General features: G+C 39.1%; 1 protein-coding gene across 8 annotated transcripts in view; it reads right to left on the bottom strand.

Moving 5' to 3' along the window:
• RGS6 (regulator of G protein signaling 6) overlaps positions 1-20,016 on the bottom strand; it is a 550,737-nt gene that overhangs the window by 156,448 nt on the left and 374,273 nt on the right. For all 8 annotated transcript variants that reach the window (XM_032345054.1, XM_032345052.1, XM_032345055.1 and 5 more), the window contains exon 3: positions 11,684-11,783. In XM_032345054.1, coding sequence (XP_032200945.1) covers positions 11,684-11,783 — 100 coding nt within the window. The remainder of the gene's footprint in view (positions 1-11,683; positions 11,784-20,016) is intronic.

A 20,016-nucleotide genomic window follows, 5' to 3' on the forward strand; every position in this document is an offset into this window, starting at 1 on the left:
CAGATTTCAAGTTATACTACAAAGCTGTAGTAATCAAAACAGTATGGTACTAGCCTAACAATAGACACATAGATAAATAGAACGGAAGAGAGAACCCAGAAATAAATCCACAATTAGATGGTCAATCTTTGACAAAGGAGGCAGGAATATACAATGGGAAAAAGGCAGTCCCTTCAACAAACGGCGTTGGAAAAACTGTGGACAGCTACATGCAAAAGAATGAAACTGGACCAATTTTTTTACATCATACATAAAAATAAACTCAAAATGGATTAAGGATCTAAATGTGAACACAAAACCACAAAAATCCTAGAAGAGAGCACAGGCAGTATTGTCTCTGACATCAGCCATAGCAACATTTTTCTAGGTAGGTCTCCTGAGATGAGGGAAACAAAAGCAAAAATAAATTATTGGGACTACATCAAAATAAAAATTTCTTCATAGAAGAAAACCCAACAAAACTAAAAGACAACCTACTGAATGGGAGAAGATATTTGCCAATGACATATCCAATAAAGGGTTAATATAAAAAAATATATAAAGAACGGATACAACAAATAATCTAATTAAAACTAGGCAGAGGGGCACCTGGGTGGCTCAGTAGGTTAAAGTCTGTGCCTTCGGCTCGGGCCATGATCCCAGGGTCCTGGGATCGAGCCCCACATCAGGCTCTTTGCTTGGCAGGGAGCCTGCTTCCCCCTTTCTCTCTGCCTGCCTCTCTGCTTTCTTGTGATCTCTGTCTGTCAAATAAATAAATTAAAAAATTCTTTAAAAAAAATGTAGGCAGAAAACATGAACAGACATTAATCCAAAGAAGACATGACACATGAAAAGTTGCTCAACATCATAAATCATCAGGGAGATGCAAATTAAAACCACAATGAGATAGAACATCACTCTTGTCAGAATGGTTAAAATAATAAACACAGGAAACAACAAGTGTTGGCAAGGATATAGAGAAAAAAGAACCCTCTTGCACTCTTGATGGGAATAAAAACTAGTGCAGTCACAGTGGAAAACAGTCTGGAGGTTCCTCAAAAAATTAAGAATAGAATTAAGATATGATTCAGTAATCATACTCCTGGGTATTTACCCAAAGAATAAAAAAACACTATTTTTTTTTATTATGTTCAGTTGTCCAGCATATAGTACATCGTAAGTTTTTGTTGTAGTGCTCAATGACTCAATAGTTGCATATAGCACCCAATGCTCATCCCAATATGGGCCCTCCTTGATACCCATTACCTAGTCCCCCCATCCTGCCTTTCTGTAACCCTCAGTTTGTTTCCCAGAATCCAGAGTCTCTCATGATTTGTCTCCTCTGATTTCTTTCCATTCAGTTTTCCCTCCATTCCCCTATGGTCCTCCACTCTATTCCTTATGTCCTATATATGAATGAAACCATGACAGTTGTGCTTCTCTGACTTATTTCACTTAGCGTAACCTCCTCCAGTTCCACCATGTAGATGCAAATAGTGAGTATTCATCCTTTCTGATGGCTACGTAGTATTCCATTGTATATATATACACCACATCTTCTTTACCCATTCATCTGTTGAGGGGCATCTAGGTTCCCTCCACAGCAAAAACACTAATTTAAAAGGATATATGCACTCCCATGTTTATTGCAGCATTATTTACAGTAGCCAAATTGAGGAAGTAGCTCATTGATAGATAAATGAATAAAGAAGATGTGATACACACACACACACACACACACACACACACACACACACGAGAATATTACTCAGCCATAAGAAGAGAAAGAAATCTTACCACTGGCAAAGATGTGGATGGAAATCTAGAGAGTATAATGTTAAGCAAAATAAGTCAAAGTAAGACAAATACCATATGGTTTCACTCATATGTGGAATTTAAGAAACAATACAAAAGAACAACTTAAAAAAAGAGATAGACGAACCCCTAAACAGACTCTTAACTATAAAGAACAAATAGATGATAACCGGGGGAAGTGGGGAGGGGTGAGTGAAATAGGTGAACAGGATTAAGAGTACACTTATCTTAATGCATAGAGTTGCTGAATTACTATATTGTACACCTGAAATTAATATAATACTTCATGTTAGTGGTATTGGAATTAAAATTTTATTATTATATTTATTTCTATTAAATAATTATTATTCATAAAGATTTGACCAATAAAGTTAGATCAGCTATTTAAAGGACTGATATTTTAAGGAAAAAGGACAGTGTAACATGATAGGAAAGGTTTTATTTTCAGCATGAATGATCCAAATGGTACTTTCTGTTGAGGTTCTCTATGGGTCCTGCATGAATTACAAGAGAAATTTAATTTGTAGGATGAGAGGTCAAGAAATGTCTACCACCTCTTGTGTCACTAATTCCAACTGACAGGCACCAAATATGTAAAGTTGTAAACAAATGCACCATAAAGCCTGCTTCAAAGGGACTCATCTGAAAGAAATAATATCCACTCAACTCTGATCTTTTTGTGTCACTGGGCATCATGGATCCTGTTAGTGTCACCTGTGAATTCTAGAAAGCTTTCTTTATTTCAGTGTTCAGCTCTTATATCTTCCTATCACCTATACCCTTATTCCCCACAAATTCTTTTTTTCAGTCTATTTACTAGGTCTGTGTATTTTCCTTAATTTAAGTGTTCTGATATCTTAATTTTTTTTTCTTTTTTTTTTTTTTTTGCCAATACATTCTTTCTATGGGACCTTTTCCTCATACCATAGAACTTTCAGTTTGGAGTCTCTCACCCAGACTCACTCATCTGATCTATTACAGACACACACATCTGCATATTCCCACGTATTAGTTTATTTATTTGGTGTAGGTCACTAACAGTTGTTTCTTCTTTATTTTGGGGTGATTTGGATAAGTTGGTAAGATTCTCAACTCATGGCCATTGCTCAGGGATAGCACAGAGATGGGCCTTCCAGCAAGGATACATTCAGATTAATGTTATTCCCATCTCTGGATTTTACTCGGCTTCTGAGGAAGTGGTGGTAGCTTTCTAGAGCTTCTCTTAGTGATGGTGTCTTGAATGCTCTGGGACACACCTTACATGTCCCTCATCAATATAGTTTTTGCGAGGAATCTCATACTTCTCAGCTTTTGCCACAGGACAGTCATTGTGGTCTTTGTCTCCATTGTCTTGCCTTCTCCATGGAAGTCACTTTCTGTGTTATTCAGGTGGTCGGTCACATGTAGGTATGGGCAGTTTGTTGTCCACCAATAGAAGCGACAGAAACACTGTGTTGGTTACACCAGCCTGGTTTAATCCATAACTTTAAATCTTTACCTTTCAACCTTTACAGAGGAAATGGGGTCCTGATACAGAAGAGAGAAAGCTACTCCTGGCTGTTAACCATGGAGGGGAAACTCCAATGTCGGTGACAAAACTCCCAAAATGTATGAGAGGGTATCTGCTGGTTTGCAATGGGTGATTGGCTATTTCCCTAAAGATTAAAAGGATGGATGGAAGTGCTGAGTGGGAGAAAAGGCTGCAATGTGGGCTGATTGCCATTTTGTCCACACAGTCTCCATTGGCACAGTAACAGAACGGCTGTAGATTCATGGATTTCCACCTTGGGTTTAGTACCTGAAGGTCTCTATCCAGATTTTCCCTAGATGTAGCTCTCTAGGCTGGTACCAGCAACTTGAGGACATTGAAGAGGTGTAATGTTTTCCTAAAATATCATCCCAAATTTTTCTCTAGAGGAGGTTGGTGGAGGTAAAAGCTTGGGCTTGCTGTGGTGGTGCTAGCACTCTGGCTATGGGTTTAAACATAATGCTCATGGGACTGGCTACAATTGTGACTCCATCCATCCAACAACTTTACAGCTAGATTCTGTTTCAGTCTGTGGCTGCTGAGTACCCACAGGTGCAGACTTAAGTTCTTCTGTGCTTGTTGGCATTGCCAGATGAGGTTCCTGTATTCCAACTGCTAACTGTTCCTTGTGTCACAGCAGGTGATGGCTGAATGTCATGGTTGCTACCGTGAACAGGTTGAACACGAGATTTATCTTTTGTCCTGGAGTTTGAGAGGTGTTAGAGGCAATTTCAACTCCAGCCTGAGCTATGCTGCTGTGCAGGACCTGCTAGCGCTCAACAGTAGACACTGACTTAGTGACCAGCTCAGGCAATGGTGGTTAAGCAGAAGGTGAGTATGTTAGCAAAATGCATTCTAACAAGATAGAACTACTAGTATCTGAGCCTTTTGAGGACTCTATCATATAAATAGTTTTTTTTTAGCTTTCTGCACTGACTAGTGATGGTTACATTGTCTCAGAGCTATGCCAGTTACCATGAATCCATTTGCTTTTTAGACCCCTAAGTTTTGTTGTTGCTGTCTGCTGTGTTGCGACATGTGTTAGGACATATTTCTTCATGAGTATCTCACATACCTGCACATCTTTTTTTTTTTTAAATTTTATTTATTTATTTGACACACACACAGAGAAATCACCAGTAGGCAGAGAGGCAAGCAGAGAGAGAAAGGAGGAAGCAGGCTCCCTGCTGAGCAGACAGCCCAATGCAGGACTCGATCATGACCTGAGCTGAAGGCAGAAGCTTAACCCACTGAGCCACCCAGGCACCCCACATACCTGCACATCTTGAGAGTGAGGCATTGGTTGTCTTTTGTATGGACTACCTTTAAAGGATATTTCATCCAAGGATGTTTACTTATCACATTGTATTTTTACATAATGGCATCCAACTCTGGGATTACATCTTTAAAGAATCCTTTATTATCATTTTTGTGGGGTGTCAAAAGAGAAAAAGATGAATGTATCCAATCCATCCTGTTAACTGGGATCCCATTTTGAATGAGTCCCCCTTTGCACGACATCTAGTCACCAAGTCCTATCAATCTTTTATTCCATCCTTCCCTCAGAATCTTATAGTCACTATTCTTTCACAGGGGGCACTGGAAGGGGGGGTGGTCCTGGGATTAATAAGCTGTGTGACCTTGGAAAAGTAACTTATGCTCTTGAACTAGTGGGTCCCTCACCTGTACAATGGAGATAACACTTCTTACAGGACTTTTGTGAAGATTAAATGAGGAGCAGCTCTAAAGCTGTGATTCCAGTTGACACTCTGGCCCCTGATTTCCTGCTTAGACTCCCTCATCTAAAAAGACTCGCTAACTAGTTTTCATGTTTCCTGTCTCTCCCTGCTTCTTTAAAAAATTATTTTAAATTCAATTAGCCAACATATGGTACATCGTTAGATTCAGAGGTAGTGTTCAACAATTCATCATTTGTGTATAATACCCAGTGCTCATCATGTCACGTGCCCTCCTTAATGCCCATTGCCCAGTTGTCCCATTCCCCATCCACCTCCCCTTCCACAACCCTCAGCTTGTTTTCCAGAGTCAGGTTTGTCTCCTTTTCTGATTTCTTCCCATTCAGTTTTCCCTCCCTTCTCCTATGATCCTCTGCACTATTTCTTATATTCTATATGTGAGTGAAACCATAGGACAACTCTCTTTCTCTGACTTACTTCACTTAGCATAATACCCTACAGTTCCATCCATATCAATGTAAATAGTAGGTATTCATCCTTTCTGATGGCTGAGTAATATTCCACTGCATATTATTCATTCATCTGCTGAAGGATATCTCAGCTTCTTCCACAAGTTTGGCTATTGCAGACAGTGTTGCTATGAACATTGGGATGCATCTAACACAAGGATGTGATGTCCTTCCTATTTAAAACCGTTACCTTTGGGATAAAGTCTATAAGTCAACTTCCTTTACTTTATCTGTTATCTTTTTAAAGATTTTATTTATTTTATTTTTTTGACAGAGAGAAAGAGAGTGAGAGAGCACAAGCAGAGGGAGTGGCAAAAGGTGAGGGAGAAGTGGGCTCCCCACTGAGCAGGGAGCCTGATCAGGGCCTTGATCCAAGGACGCTAAGATCATGACCTGAGGCAAAGGCAGACACTTAACCAACTGAGCCACTCAGCACCCACCCCCATAGTCTGTTATTAAGGTTAATTCTTCTGGATGTTCTGTCAATGTGCTCCTCTCTTCAAATACAGACACACACACGTGTTTTAAAATATAACCACATAAATGTGAATGATAGGCTGAAGTCTGCATCAGTAGCATTTTGATTCTTGATGTAAAAATATAACTGGGCTTCTTGAAAAAAAATAAAATAAACGAGCTCATTTCTGCTGCAAACTGTCATACTTTTCATGCATTTGAGTCCGTGAAAATTCTATTTTCTCTGCCTGGAATGACCTTCCCCAGTTTTAAACTGAGTTTAAGATCCAGTTCTAAAATTATTTCAGGTGGTAGATCATTATAATAATGGCCTCTAAAGAATCATGTCTCCCTAGGTCAGCGTGACATTCTATTCCTATACCAGAAGGTAGAGTTGGTTTCTCTATCCTCTTCAATCTAGGCTGGTTTTGTGATTAGCTTTGAAGAATAGATTGCATGCACTTAACATTGCGTGAGTTCTGGAACTTAGGCCTTAAGAAAACTTGTAGTTTTTCCCTTTCCCCCTTAGAACTCTGAGAGAATCAGGCTGTGAAGAAGCCCAGTCTAACTTGCTGGGTGACACAAGGTGACACAGAGGAGAACTGAAACCATCTGAGAGTAAGCACCACTGCTAAACAAATGAGTAAGGCCATCATAGACCTCTAGTCTCCACTGAACCATCAGATGACAAGGGCCTCAGGGGTAAGGCCATCAGAAGAACTACCAGGATCACTAATTCATGGAATCACAATCACGAGAACTAAAAAAACCATTACGATTTGTGGTGGCTGGTTATGCAGTAATAGAAGACAGATATACAACCTCAGAGAACTGTTCTAGAGCTCCTCAAGAAAAACTCATGATTCTTTCTTTTGAGCTTTGTTCATTTTTTCTACCACAACACATAGCTCATATAATTTTTGGTCTACCTGCATCTGTTTCTTTCATTAGATTAACAGCTTTCGAAAAGCAGAGACTAGGTTTTTACTCACCTTTTTATCCCTGTGACTACTCTAGTGCCTGGTATATAGCAGCCGTGGACATTTATTACCCAGGTTATATGTATACCATTTCCTCAATGGCTTTCACTTGCCTTCTGCAACTCATGGTCAGTCATACATAAAATTGTTCATATCCTCATTATTTTCAGTTAATATTCCCTTCATCTTCTTGTTCTTCCTCAACGGCCCTGGTTTCCTGCAGCCCTCTAAGGTGGTGGCTATTTTCCTTCCCATGCCTTACACATCATAGGTTTGAAGGCAGGTAAGTGACACCCTAGCTTCTCATGTCTTCTTTTAGAATGTATTCATTCCCTGTCTCTTCTCCCAAAACCAATAAGTTTGACTCTCATGACATCAGATTAAACCACCCATACCTCTTGTTGTGAAAGTCACCTACTGATGCCTAGACCTCTGTCTCTCATTCCACAAAGATTTTATTTTTATTTATTTTTAATAATAATAATAAATTACTAATAATATTTAACAATAATATTTTTAATAAATATTTTTATTTATTTATTTATTTTATAAGATTTTATTTATTTATCTGACAGACAAAGATATAGCAAGAGAGGGAACAGAAGCAGAAGGAGTGGGAGAGGGAAAAGCAGGCTCCCCACTGAGCAGGAAGCATGACATGGGACCCTGGAATCATGATCTGAGCCAAAAGCAGATGCTTAACAACTGAGCCACCCAGGCACCCTTCCATGAAGATTTTAACCACAGACTCACAATCACCCTCTTTAACTAACCCCCGATAGTGATTTCAATATCCACGTAGCTCAGTCTTCCCAAATCATGGCCTCTTAGTTCCTGGACCTCCTCTCTTCTACCTCCATCCTATCTCAGTCACTTATTTATTTTTTTTTTTAGCCTATCTCCGTCATTTATTTTTTTGTTTTTATTTTTTAGCTTCAAAGCATTTCTCCATGAAATATTTATTAATTACAAATTAATTACAAAGTCAGGAAGATAGAGGCCCCCAAGGGCTGGAGGAGGCCAAGCATGCCCACCAAACCCTCATTATCCAAACTGGCGTGTAGGAAGGTGGAGGCTGGAAGCTAGAGCTGGAGTGGGAACACGGAGATTCTGCCCGAGTTTTATTCCCCAATAAACTGTCACTCTACTTATTTCACTCTAACCTATTTATCAATAAAAGCTTTTTATCTCAGTCATTTATTGCCATGGTCATACCTCATATCTGTGACCACCAATACATTGCAATTCCTCCATAATTCCAATTTCAAATATTCCACTATCCAATCACCAGTCCCTACATTTCTAGCTCTTACTTTGGCCTCCAATTCCAAAACTCCTTTTTCACCAGACTACAAAATTTATGGTCATCACTATGCCTCACTGTTCCTCACCCATCTCATGTTTCACTTCCATCCTACTCAGTTAAAATTTAATGGTCAATCATTTCAGTTATTCTCTTGCCTCTCTCTTGATTTATTATACTCTCATACTTGCTATAGCCTTAATTAAGTCTAGCTTTCTACCTGATACATGTCCAAATCCAGAGGGCTAAATGTGCCTGGAGAAAGAATTGCTCCTCTTTAAATTCATAAATATTAATAATCTCAAGAGGGTCCTTAATGCTACCTCACAGTCAAACTCTTTTTCCTTAGACCAGACAATCTCTTTACATCCCTAGATGACTATTCCCCAGCTTCTAATCTCTTCTCAAAGCTAACATTTCCACCTTCTCTCCTTTCCATATTACTAAGAAAATAGAAACAATTAGAAGGAGACTCCTACAAGCTCCTACCACTCCACCATGGTTATTTGCAACTCTGTGCATCTACTGTGCCTCCACTCCTCTTTCTATGAATAAATTGTACATATTTCTAACTAGAACCACCCAACTAACATGCACGAGATTCAATCTCTGACCTACTCAATGAGATCACTTCTTAAATTTTTCCTGTATCTCCTGCAGCATTTCCCCCTCTTTAGTGAGTCATTGCCATCATCATACAAGCATGTCACCTTCATATTACTTAAAAATCTACATGTCCTGACTCCATTTACCCCTCTAGATTCTACTGCATTTCTTCCTTTTAAGGAAAACTTCAAAGATTAATTAGTCTCACTACCTCCCATTCTGGCTTGAAACCACTCCAGCAAGGCTTTTTGTGGTCCCTTTCCCCAGACGCTTCGTGGAATGTGCATTTATCAAGGTCAGCAGTTGAATTCAATTGTTGCTAAGTTCAAGGTTGATTCTCAGCGCTTCTTTTACTTGATTATCAGAAGCTTTTTACACAGTGGATCACTCCATTCTTCCTTGAAACACTTTCTAGAGAGTCTGGCTTCCAAGAAACCATGTCCTCCTGATTTTCCTCTCTGTCACCAGCTGCTCCTTCTGTTTCTTTTGTGGATTTTTATATGCCAGAACATGCCTGCCTTGGAGACTTAGCACTTGCTTTCTGGAATGCGCTCTCCCTCAATATCCACATGATTCTATCTTTCATCTCCCTTCCATCTTTACTCAAATATTACCTCTTCAGAGAATTTTTTTGGCCTCCCGTTCCAAAGTTGCAACACTACTATCTCCCTTTCACACTTTATTTTTCTCTTTGGCTTTTATCTCTACCTCAAGTTTTAAAAATCTTTCTTATTTATTTTGTTGTGTCCTCCATTAGAATCTAAAATTTCATGAACAGAAATTTTGATTTTTTTTCATTTATTTCCAAATCCCCACTGCCCAGCAATATTTAGAAAATAGTAAGCACCCAATAAATATGTGTTGAATGAATGACCAAGTATACTGGGAAAAAAACAGATGAAACTTCTAAAGATAAAAAAAAAAACAATTGAAATGAAACACCTAAAATCTAGATTAAAGAGAAAAACATTTTTCAGAGAACAACATATTATCAACAAAAGTAATACTCCATGGTTCATCTTAGGAGTCTAGAAGAAATTTGATACCCAAACCAGCAAGAAGAGTAATAAGAACAACAAACTAATCTTCCAAGGGAAATAGATTTAAAGATCCTAAACAACATTTTATCAAACAAAATCCAGAAATGTATGAAAAAATATATCATAGCCAATATTAAAATTCCATTTAAATAAATTTCAAGATTAGAGCAAACTAACAATACAATTATCCTTCATTATCCAGACCTATTTGGTACCTACCTGAGTTCAAACAGTGACAGTCTGAATAATGAGTTAGGATATTTATAGGTACCTCAGTTGAATTTACTTATTTTTTAAGGTGACATATAATATTGATTCTTTTTTTTTTTTGTCTGCTGTTCTATGAATTTTAACCTACGTGTAAATTAATGTCACCATCACCACCACAATCAGGATACAGAATAGTTTCACTGTAACCTTATAAAATTCCTTCATGTAATCCCTTTATAGTCATATGCTCCCTCAGCTCTCAATCTTTGGCAACCACCGATCTGTCTCCATCACTAGAGTTTTGGGCTTGTTTAGAATGTCACAAAAATGGAATCATATAGAATACAATCTTTTGAGACTGGCTTCTTTCACTCAGAAAAATAACTTTGAGGTTCATATAAGTTGGTGTCTGTATCAATAGTTCACTCCTTTTTATTGATGAATATGGGTCTACCACAGTTTTTTTATTCATTCACACACTGAAGGGAATTTAGGATGTGTCTAGGCTTTGGAGATTATAAATAATGTTGTTCTAAAGACTCATGAGTTTTCGTCTACATGCACATTTTCATTTCTCTCAGATAAATACCATGGAGTGGGATTTCTTGGTCATATGGTAAGCATTTGTCTAACATTTTCCAGAGTAGCTGCATTTTTACCTTCTACCAGCAGTGTGTGAGAGTTTCAGTTGCTCCATAACCTCAGTAGCACTTGATATTTTCAGTATTTTTTATTTTAATTATTCTATAATTTGGAAAGCAAATAACTATATTTTGATAATGAGGGAAGTACCTAAAATTTTATCTTAACTTATTTGGTTATTTGTTTAGGTATAAGGGACGCATGCCTATGTGGTTAAAATTATGAAGATAAGCAACAAACTGATAAGGATAAGAGTAGATAGTGGTACTTGTGGTGGGAAGGGAGGCAGATGTCTCCATTAGGCTCACGAGGGGCTCTAAGGTACTGATGAAACATTATTTAGGAGGCAGGGTGGTGGACATGAGTGGCCTGTTTTAGTATTATATCTGAAACTATATCCATGCATTTGATATACTTCATAATTAATTTTAAAAAATGTCTGAGCATACAAAACACACAAAATCCTCAAAGTAATGCAGAAAGATATACTAAAACCATTTCTTTTCAGAGTTCAAGTACAGTGAGTTAGAAACCTAAAAGCATTTTGTAGAATTTGAACGTAAGACTTTCTTAAAGCTTGTTTATAACTAAAATACTTTCTTTAATATATCTATGCTTGTGTACATCTCATAGGTCAAATTGCTGATGGGCTATCCAGTTCATTAATGAGCTTGTTTCTTTCCAGAAGCCTCAACCTGTACACAAAAGGGCTGGGCATGGTAAAACAATTCTGAATCACTGGCAAAGAGTAGCTTCTGAAAACCATGACCAGAACTTGACTTTGTTTAAGAAGCACATTGAATGTATCATCTTTACTAGTCACAAATTCTTAGACACACCTCAGGGCACAATCAAGACTATACAAACCTTCAGCAGACTTTTCCTATTGCCACCAACATTTGTAAGGAGAATGTTTACCTGTGACAACACTGGGAATTTTAGAGAGAAAGCTCTTGACTGTTCTGATGGGCACACCACCTGTCTTGTCATCTTGCATCTTTGTAATGATGTCTTCGATCTGAAAGAGGATAAAGAAGTGTCATTTCCTCCCATAAAGTAATAGTTTATTAATAGCCAAATGAACATGTATGAACAATATCGATTAAAAAAAGGCCTCCACCTAGACAGACAATAAACACAGTAGCAGGATCTGTAATAAACCAAGCACTGGGGGTGGGAGGGAGGCCATGAGGTTATATATAACAGCATAAAGCGCAGTCTCTAGAAGAACAGACACCTAGATAAAGAAGGTAAGGAGGGAGAAATATTAGGATTCCTAATGAAATCAACTTGTAATTCAATATGCAATGAAACTCCTCCTTCTAGATTTGGTTTATATATAGGCTGAACAGTATGAAGCACCCGGCCTGTGGGACCACTGCAGGATCCAGGCAGAGTCACACAGGAGAAAAAGAAATACTATAAATTAAGACATGAAAAGTTCTAACCCAGAGAAATTAGAGGACAGGTTACAGTGGCTGATTATGGTGGTGTGAGGGTGATCACTTTACACCAAGATTAAAGTGGAACAAGGACAGAATCTTCCCCTTTTGGACTAAGAAGATCACCACAGCCATGGTGGGCTGTGGCTTCAACCCAGTGAGATTTTGCTAATAAAACAAGATATTATGTATGTATGTTGAACACAGAACTGAGAGAGAAGATAGACTACTAAGGATGTAGGTGCATAAATTGGGAAACCAATTTGTAGCGAAGAATTTATAAGCCAGATGTAATTTCCTGTGCAGAAAGATTTAGAATAGGACACAGAACAATTTATGACAAGAACATAGATCTTATTGTTTGGGGAGTTGGGGGGTAGGGGGCATCGGGAAAGGGGCAAAGATGATGCTTGATTTTACCACAGATCTCACTCCCCTAAGCAACAGAATATCTGTGAAACACAAGGGTGATCCTCTGAGCACTGCCATAAAAGTTGCACATAACTTTAAGTCCAGAAAGCTAAAACTCTAGCCCATCTAGTCTAATAACATACTTGTATTGCAATTTGAGGTTGAATTTCTCAAAGTTACATGGCAACTTGTTTGATAGATATGAATAAGTCATTAGAGACTAGGTTAGGATATAGAATAACTTAATAATAAGATATAATAGCTAAAATATATTAAGAATTTACTGTGTGCTAGGTGTTATTCTAAGTACATGCACATATTATCCTATTTAATCTTCATGATTACTTCACAAGCTAGATTCCACTGTTATACTCATTTTTCAGATATCAAACCAGGGTGGATCGGGTCAAGTTCTTCTAAAAAATAACCTTCAAGGGGCGCCTGGGTGGCTCAGTGGATTAAAGCCTCTGCCTTCGGCTCAGGTCATGATCCCAGGATCCTGGGATCGAGCCCGGCATCGAGCCCCGCATGGAGCCCTGCATCGGGCTCTCTGCTCAGCGGGGAGCCTGCTTCCTCCTTTCTCTGCTTCTCTGCCTGCTTGTGATCTCTGTCTGTCAAATAAAAACAAAACAAACAAACAAAAAAAAACAAAAAACAACAACAACAAAAAAAAAACCTTCAAAATCACAATGGCTGAGTATAACCAATTTATTTCTTTCTCTTGCTTCAAGTCTATCACAGGTCACCAGGGGGACTCTGCTCATTGTAATTACTCTGGGACCCAGGCTGATGGAACAGCCACCATCTTGAATGCTGCTCATGATTGTTCTAGAGGGACAAGAGAGAATTCTGGAGAATCTTGCATTGATTATTAAATGTTATAGCCAAGAAGTTAGATATAACACCTTTGCTCACAATTCTTTAACGAGAACTAGTTATATGGCACCACCCAACCACAAAGGAGCCAGGGGGTCCAGTTTTCTGGGTGCTGGGAGGAAAGGGGAACTAACAATCTGTGAGCAGCACTAATGACCACCACAGAAGTTAAATGACCTTCTTAAAGTCACAGAGCTACCCAGCTGAGTTTAAACACAGCCACAGACCTCAGAGCTCAGGTTTCTAACCCCTGGGCTGGGCTGCCACTCAGTAAGATTCCCAGAAAACCAGCCAAGCAGATTCCCAGAAAACCAACCATTCCTCTGGTTATTTCTAGGTTTTCCTGAGAAAGCACTGATAATGAGAAATAATCTTAAGCTCCTGGCCCTTTAAGGGGTGGATGGATATATCAGGCTGAGAAGAAAGGTTATTCTCTAAAGACCTGCATTTTGTTAAAGGACAGGATAAGACTTTTCATCCACATTCATGTTAATCGTCTCAGCTTGTGCCCCTACCTTACTGCCCCTAACCTTAACCCGATGATTTAGAGTAGTCTGAGTATTCCTTACTGATAGTCAAGGATTATTATTATTCCTAGAAAAAAAAATGGTCATATTTTCAAAGTAATCTATGCTTTTGATCTGGTGGGCTATCTGATACCACATATATCAGTTACATTGATGCTTTTTATAGAATGGACTCAAAATCATTGGGAATTAGAGGGAAGCCAATATTTCTATTCACTTAGACTCCTGACTTGCCATTCGATGATAATAATTTTGAGTCTCTGCTGATATGGGCTGGTTTTAAGGACTGGTTGTGCAGAGGAATGTTCCACAATTCTTTTCTTCCATGCTCTGTGTAGTCATTTCATCACACCACCGAATCTTAAAAGGGAGTATTTATTTAAAAAGACCTATCTTCTCATGGGGGCTCACAGTGTGCCAAGAGGTATATTATTTATCAGAGGTTACAGTCAGATCAAAAGGACAACCCCCTTAAGTGACCAGAAAGGCAATTACATTGTAGCAATAGTTTACAACACCAGAGGTGTTGAAGAATGTTCATTGGTCCCCAATTTTTGACTCCTCCATAGTATTAATATTTACCCAATTCCATGCCCTGGCCTCAGAGTGGGCAGAAAGTCTGCCCTTGGACTTTTGGGCTAGGCCACGTGACTTGCCTGGCTAACGGGAAGACACTGAACATGATATGAGCAGAGGCTTTCAGTGTGCCTGCATGGTCATGCACACCTTCTTCTCTTGCCTTCCTGTCTCAGACAGTTGTTCCAAGGTTGGGGGGTGGGTGGTGAGAAACATCTGGAGCAGAAGGGACCCTACCTGCAGCCAGGTAGGTCAAGCCTCAGTTGGCCTGCCCACTCAGGAGCTTATGGCTATATACCCCTGAGTTTGGGTGGTTCGCTAGGCACAAAAAATGTGTCTCTAGTTTGCTGATGCAATGGAGCTTTAAAATAAAGGCACCTATCAAAAATTGCTGAAGCCACACAAACCCTTAGCAGTAAGAATCAATGAGTCCTAGAGGTGGGGCATGCTAAAATCCAATGCTATTTAAGGATGCAGAAATTTCAATTATACCATTCACCATTTACTTAAAAATTCTCAGGGCCTCTACTCTTCTGTAGTCCATTCTGTTGTTGTGTTAGGAAAATTTGTGATAGCTGAGTTTGATTCTGGAACATGGTCTTGTGCAACATCAGTTCATAATACTACCTCTGAATTATTATTATTATTATTATTATTATTATTGGTCCTGGTTTCTGATGAAATGCCAAGAGTTCAGACCTACCTACCAAAAAATCCAAAGTGGTCTCCCAGGGGATTATATAAATTACAACGTCAAACATTTCAGAACATGTACATATGATCAATGCTGCCCTTGGTATTGTTTTAAATAAATGATCTAATTTATTTCTCAGTCTTAAAAGTTACTTAGTAAAGATGTTGAAATTAGGCTGAGAAAGGTTAGATTTCTCCATGAACAAAATGGCTAGTAAGTGGCAAAGCCCAAACTCTTGTCCAAGTCTTCCTGACTCTAAGGCCCAAGCTCCAGCAACTCCAAGATTCATCTTATTTTCAACCAGTGTCTGCTGACATGCTCTTCAGATACAAGGCACTTAATACTGTTTGCACTGAAGGGGAAGTTCAGCTCAGTCATAAGGGGGTGGAGAAGGAAACAGAGAAATCAATCCAGATAATCAGATTATCAACCATCTCAGGATTTATTTTGGTCCAACAACGGCTGATGCCTAGCAGCTCTGTGTTTTTCTCTTTTCCTGGAGACTTAATGAGATTTATCTTCTACTGGTAGATCACAGCTCCTGGGACCAGGGAGATGGGAAGGTATCTACTTATATTTTCTTAGCTACTCAGTCCCATCTAACTTTTGACACCTTTTGTTTCTGGAGAAGAACAACAGTAATTCCTGACACCCTTTAATACAGAGCTGTGTATCATGAGGGAGAATGTTGGAGCTAAGTTTCCCTGGGCCAGTCAATATGAGGTGGCCCTGATTTAGCAGCAAGTGATGCAGAAAACCTCGTTGGCCAGCTCATCAGGTTCTGCCAGGATGAGTCCCAAGAACCAGGACAACCTCCTAAAAAGGAGCTCAAAACTCAGCACTGACAGGCAGATAGAACTTTCTTCCAAACAGCAGGACAGATGGAAACCATTGCACCACAGGGTGGGTTTCCTTGGAACTGAGGAATGTCATGAGACAGTAGACGGAATTCTCTGATGGAGCTGTGGAGTGTAAGAGAGGGGTGAGGAGCAGTGACCACCTCTCCACAAAGTGAGGCCACAGTAGGGGCGCAGGAAGAACACTGGTTGGAGGCCCAGGAGAAATGATAGCCTTAGCTTCACCAATTTTCTGGAGAAGTAAACTCTCTGGACTTTACTGCCTCATCTCTACAGTGAGGAGCTTGGTCACTAAAATGAGATCTCTAGTTCTAAGACATGAGAGGCTTCTCTGGCTTGACAAATGCAAAGCTGTCTGCGAGGAAAGGAAAGGACAGGACAGGCAGTCGGGCCTCTGGGTCCCCATTCTCCACACTGCTCACCTGCCAGGTGGTTCCGTGCAGAACCCTCTCTTGGGCTGAGGCACAAGGTGGTGTGCTGAGCAGGACTAGGGAGTTTTGATGCTTTCAGAAATCATTTTGGACAAATGACATTAGAAGCCAGACAGAGACATGATCCAAAGAGACCCTGACACTGCTCTTTATTGATCGGTCCGCGCTCGCTCATCTCTGCTGGTACAGATGGCCCTCCTAACAGAAATGACTAAGGGCCAATATTAGTTTTGTGTGTGTAAATTAATTATCTGGTGAACTGATTTATTTAGCTTGTCCAATTTTCCTCAGTGGAAGATTAAAAAACTAAGAATAGCGAAACTATATTGCCATTATTAAACCATAAGAGACTCTTAATCTCACAAAACAAACTGAGGGTTTCTGGCGGGGGAGGTGGGTAGGGAGAAGGTGGTGGGGTGATGGACACTGGGGAAGGTGTGTGCTATGGTGAGTGCTGTGAAGTGTGTAAGCCTGATGATGCACAGACCTGTATCCCTGGGGCTAATAATACATTATATGTTAATAAAAAAAATAAAATAAAAAATAAATTAAAAAAATAAAGATGCAGGAACACTTAAAAATATATATAAATATTATATATGTATGTGTATATATGTGTGTATATATATAAATTTAAAAATATATATAAAATACAAAATTAAAAATATATAAATATTATATATATGTATGTGTATGTATTGTATGTGTATATATATATCTATACATATAGATATCTATATGTATAGACATATATATGTATATATACATAGATATACATAGATATAGATATATATGTATCTATAGGTATATGTATATATCTATAAGTATATATAGGTATCTATATACATATATATATATACACACACATATATATATATATATCTCCACTACAACATTAGCAAAAAAAAGTATGCCTTAGGCATGAAGGTCTTTTTTATTGAAGCATTTCATTTTGACTTTGCAATCAATTGCCTATTTCTCACCACTAATGCCTGTCACTCCAGCTCCTGCATTTCATTCAAGACCCCCTCTGTTTTGGTGTCTGTGAATGAGTGAAAAGGACTCCTTGGACACGTCTTTTCAGCCCAGAGGCAGGACTCAGAGTTGGCAGATGATAGTCATATTTCTTAACCCAGAATGTGTATGCTTCACTGAACATGCTCTGTCCCATATGTGCTCCATGAGATTGGGCTATTTTTCATTTCTACTTTTAAAAACATAGCACACGGCTACTCTCACCTTATAAATGTAGTCAGCTTCCCTTACTGGGTTAGTGGACATTTACTGAGCGCCTATAAAGTGGCAGGCAGAGTTTCAATTTCTCCTGTTACAGAAGTGAGTAGGACAGTCTGTTCCCTTTCACCATGGACTAATACATTTCAGAAAGATTCAGGGCTTGACGGTCAAAGTTCTCAAAGTTGAGGATGTGGCAGCAGAGCCAAGTAGGGGCTCCAAAGATGCTTGACAGTGAAACACAAAGTAGTAAGAAATAGTACTCTCAAGAGGTCATCACAAGGGGAACCCCCCTCCCTTTTTCATCATCCTGTTCAAAAGACGATGATTTCAAAGGCAGGAGGGGAATTCTGAGAGTCCTTGTGGTGGCCATGACAGTTATTGAAATACTTGTTAATTTGTTTTCCCTTAAACATGCTTTTGGATCATTGTTTCAGTTTGAAATGCTTTTGATAGAAAGGAAAGAAAGAAAGAAAGAAAAAAGAAAAAGAAAGAACGAAAAGAAAAGAAATTCAACCTCTGAACAACTCCTACGTCACAAGCAGTGTGTATGAGAGCATTACTGTAGTTACACGAGTCTACGGTGGCCTTCCCCTCATGCTTCCCAGACAGCTGCCCTAGCTCTAGGCATCACATCCATTTAACAATAAGAAGAAAGACGGGAAGAAAGGCAGAGGGTTGGTACAGCCATACTGTTCCTTTATCCAGAAAGCATATACCCTTCCAGAAAATGCCAACAGATCTGTGCTCTAGTCTCATTGGCCAGAGCAGGGTCACATGGCAAAAGGAGCTGAGCAAAGGTTATTCAGGTTATCCAGCCTTCACACCACATGGAAGCAGGGGAAGGGGGGAATGGAAATGGGGTTTATTTGGTTAATCAAATAATATTGTCTGGCAAAGATCCTGTGTGAAGGAACATTCAGAAAGGATGGCTGGGCAGGCCTGATATCTCTCTACTCTGCAACCTGTGTGATACCCTTGAAGGAAAAAATTCATCATTCAACTCTCCTGCTGAAAAATCTGTCCGTGGTTCTCAGTGCTTATTCTGTTATAAGCTCTAAGACGACCCTCTATCTTTTCTCTATATCAATTACCACTCTAACTTGTACTTGCATTTCCCATTAGACTGTTTTTCTCATCATTTAATTCTAATAGTAGGTGAGAGTAAATATTTATTGAAGAGTAATTGAATGAATGAGTGCTATATTCTTTTTCAATTGAAGGATAATCCACACACAATATTACACTAGTTTCAGGTGTACAACATAGTGATTCAATATTTATGTACATTACAAAATGGTCACCACGGCAAGCCTAGTGGTTATATTCCCTGTGCTGTACACTATACCCTCTTGTTTTATTTATTTTATAACTGGAAAATTGTACCTCTTAATTCCCTTTACCTATTTTGCCCACACCCCACTCTCCTCCCCTCTGGTAACCACCAGTTTGTTCTCTGTATCAATGAGCTTGTTCCTCTTTGTCTTGTTCATTCGTTTGCTTTGTTTTCCACATTTAAGTGAAGTCATGTGTCTTTCTCTATCTTATCTCACTTAGCATGATAGCCTCAAGGTCCATCCATGTTGTTGCAGATGGTAAAATTTTTGGTTTTTATGGGTGAGTAATATTCCACTCTGATGTATATATAGATATATCTCATATATATAGATATATCTCATCTTTATCCATTCCTCTATTGATGGACATTGAAACTGCTTCCACGTCAGGAGTGCTGTCTTTTTTTGAGAGAGAGAAAGAGGTGGGGGAGAGGCAGGAGGAGAGGGAGAAATAGAATCTTAAGCAGGCTTCATTGCCCATGCAGAGCCCAGCATGGGGCTTGATCTCAGGACCCTGAGATTATGACTTGAGCTGAAATCAAGAGTAGGATGTTTAACAACTGAGCGACCCAGGCGCCCCCATGAGGGTTATATTCTTAAAGGACTTTATCTTGGATTCCAGCATTAAATGGGATGCTTAATATATTAGGGTCTTCGGGATGGTAATATCTGCGCTTTAAAGTGAACTTGGTATTTGCATTTTTAAAGATCATTCTGCTTTGGAAATGGATTATATAAACAGAAATCTCAAGATTCCATGAACCTCAGCAGCAATGTTCAAAGGATTGCTCCACAGGCACTCAAGGATCAGTTGAGTTTAGCAGCTGCCCAGTGTACCCTGACATTACTCAGGGGCAACGTCAGGGT

The sequence above is a fragment of the Mustela erminea genome, chromosome 5 (assembly GCF_009829155.1).
Source record: "Mustela erminea isolate mMusErm1 chromosome 5, mMusErm1.Pri, whole genome shotgun sequence".
NCBI classification, from domain to species: Eukaryota; Metazoa; Chordata; class Mammalia; order Carnivora; family Mustelidae; genus Mustela; species Mustela erminea.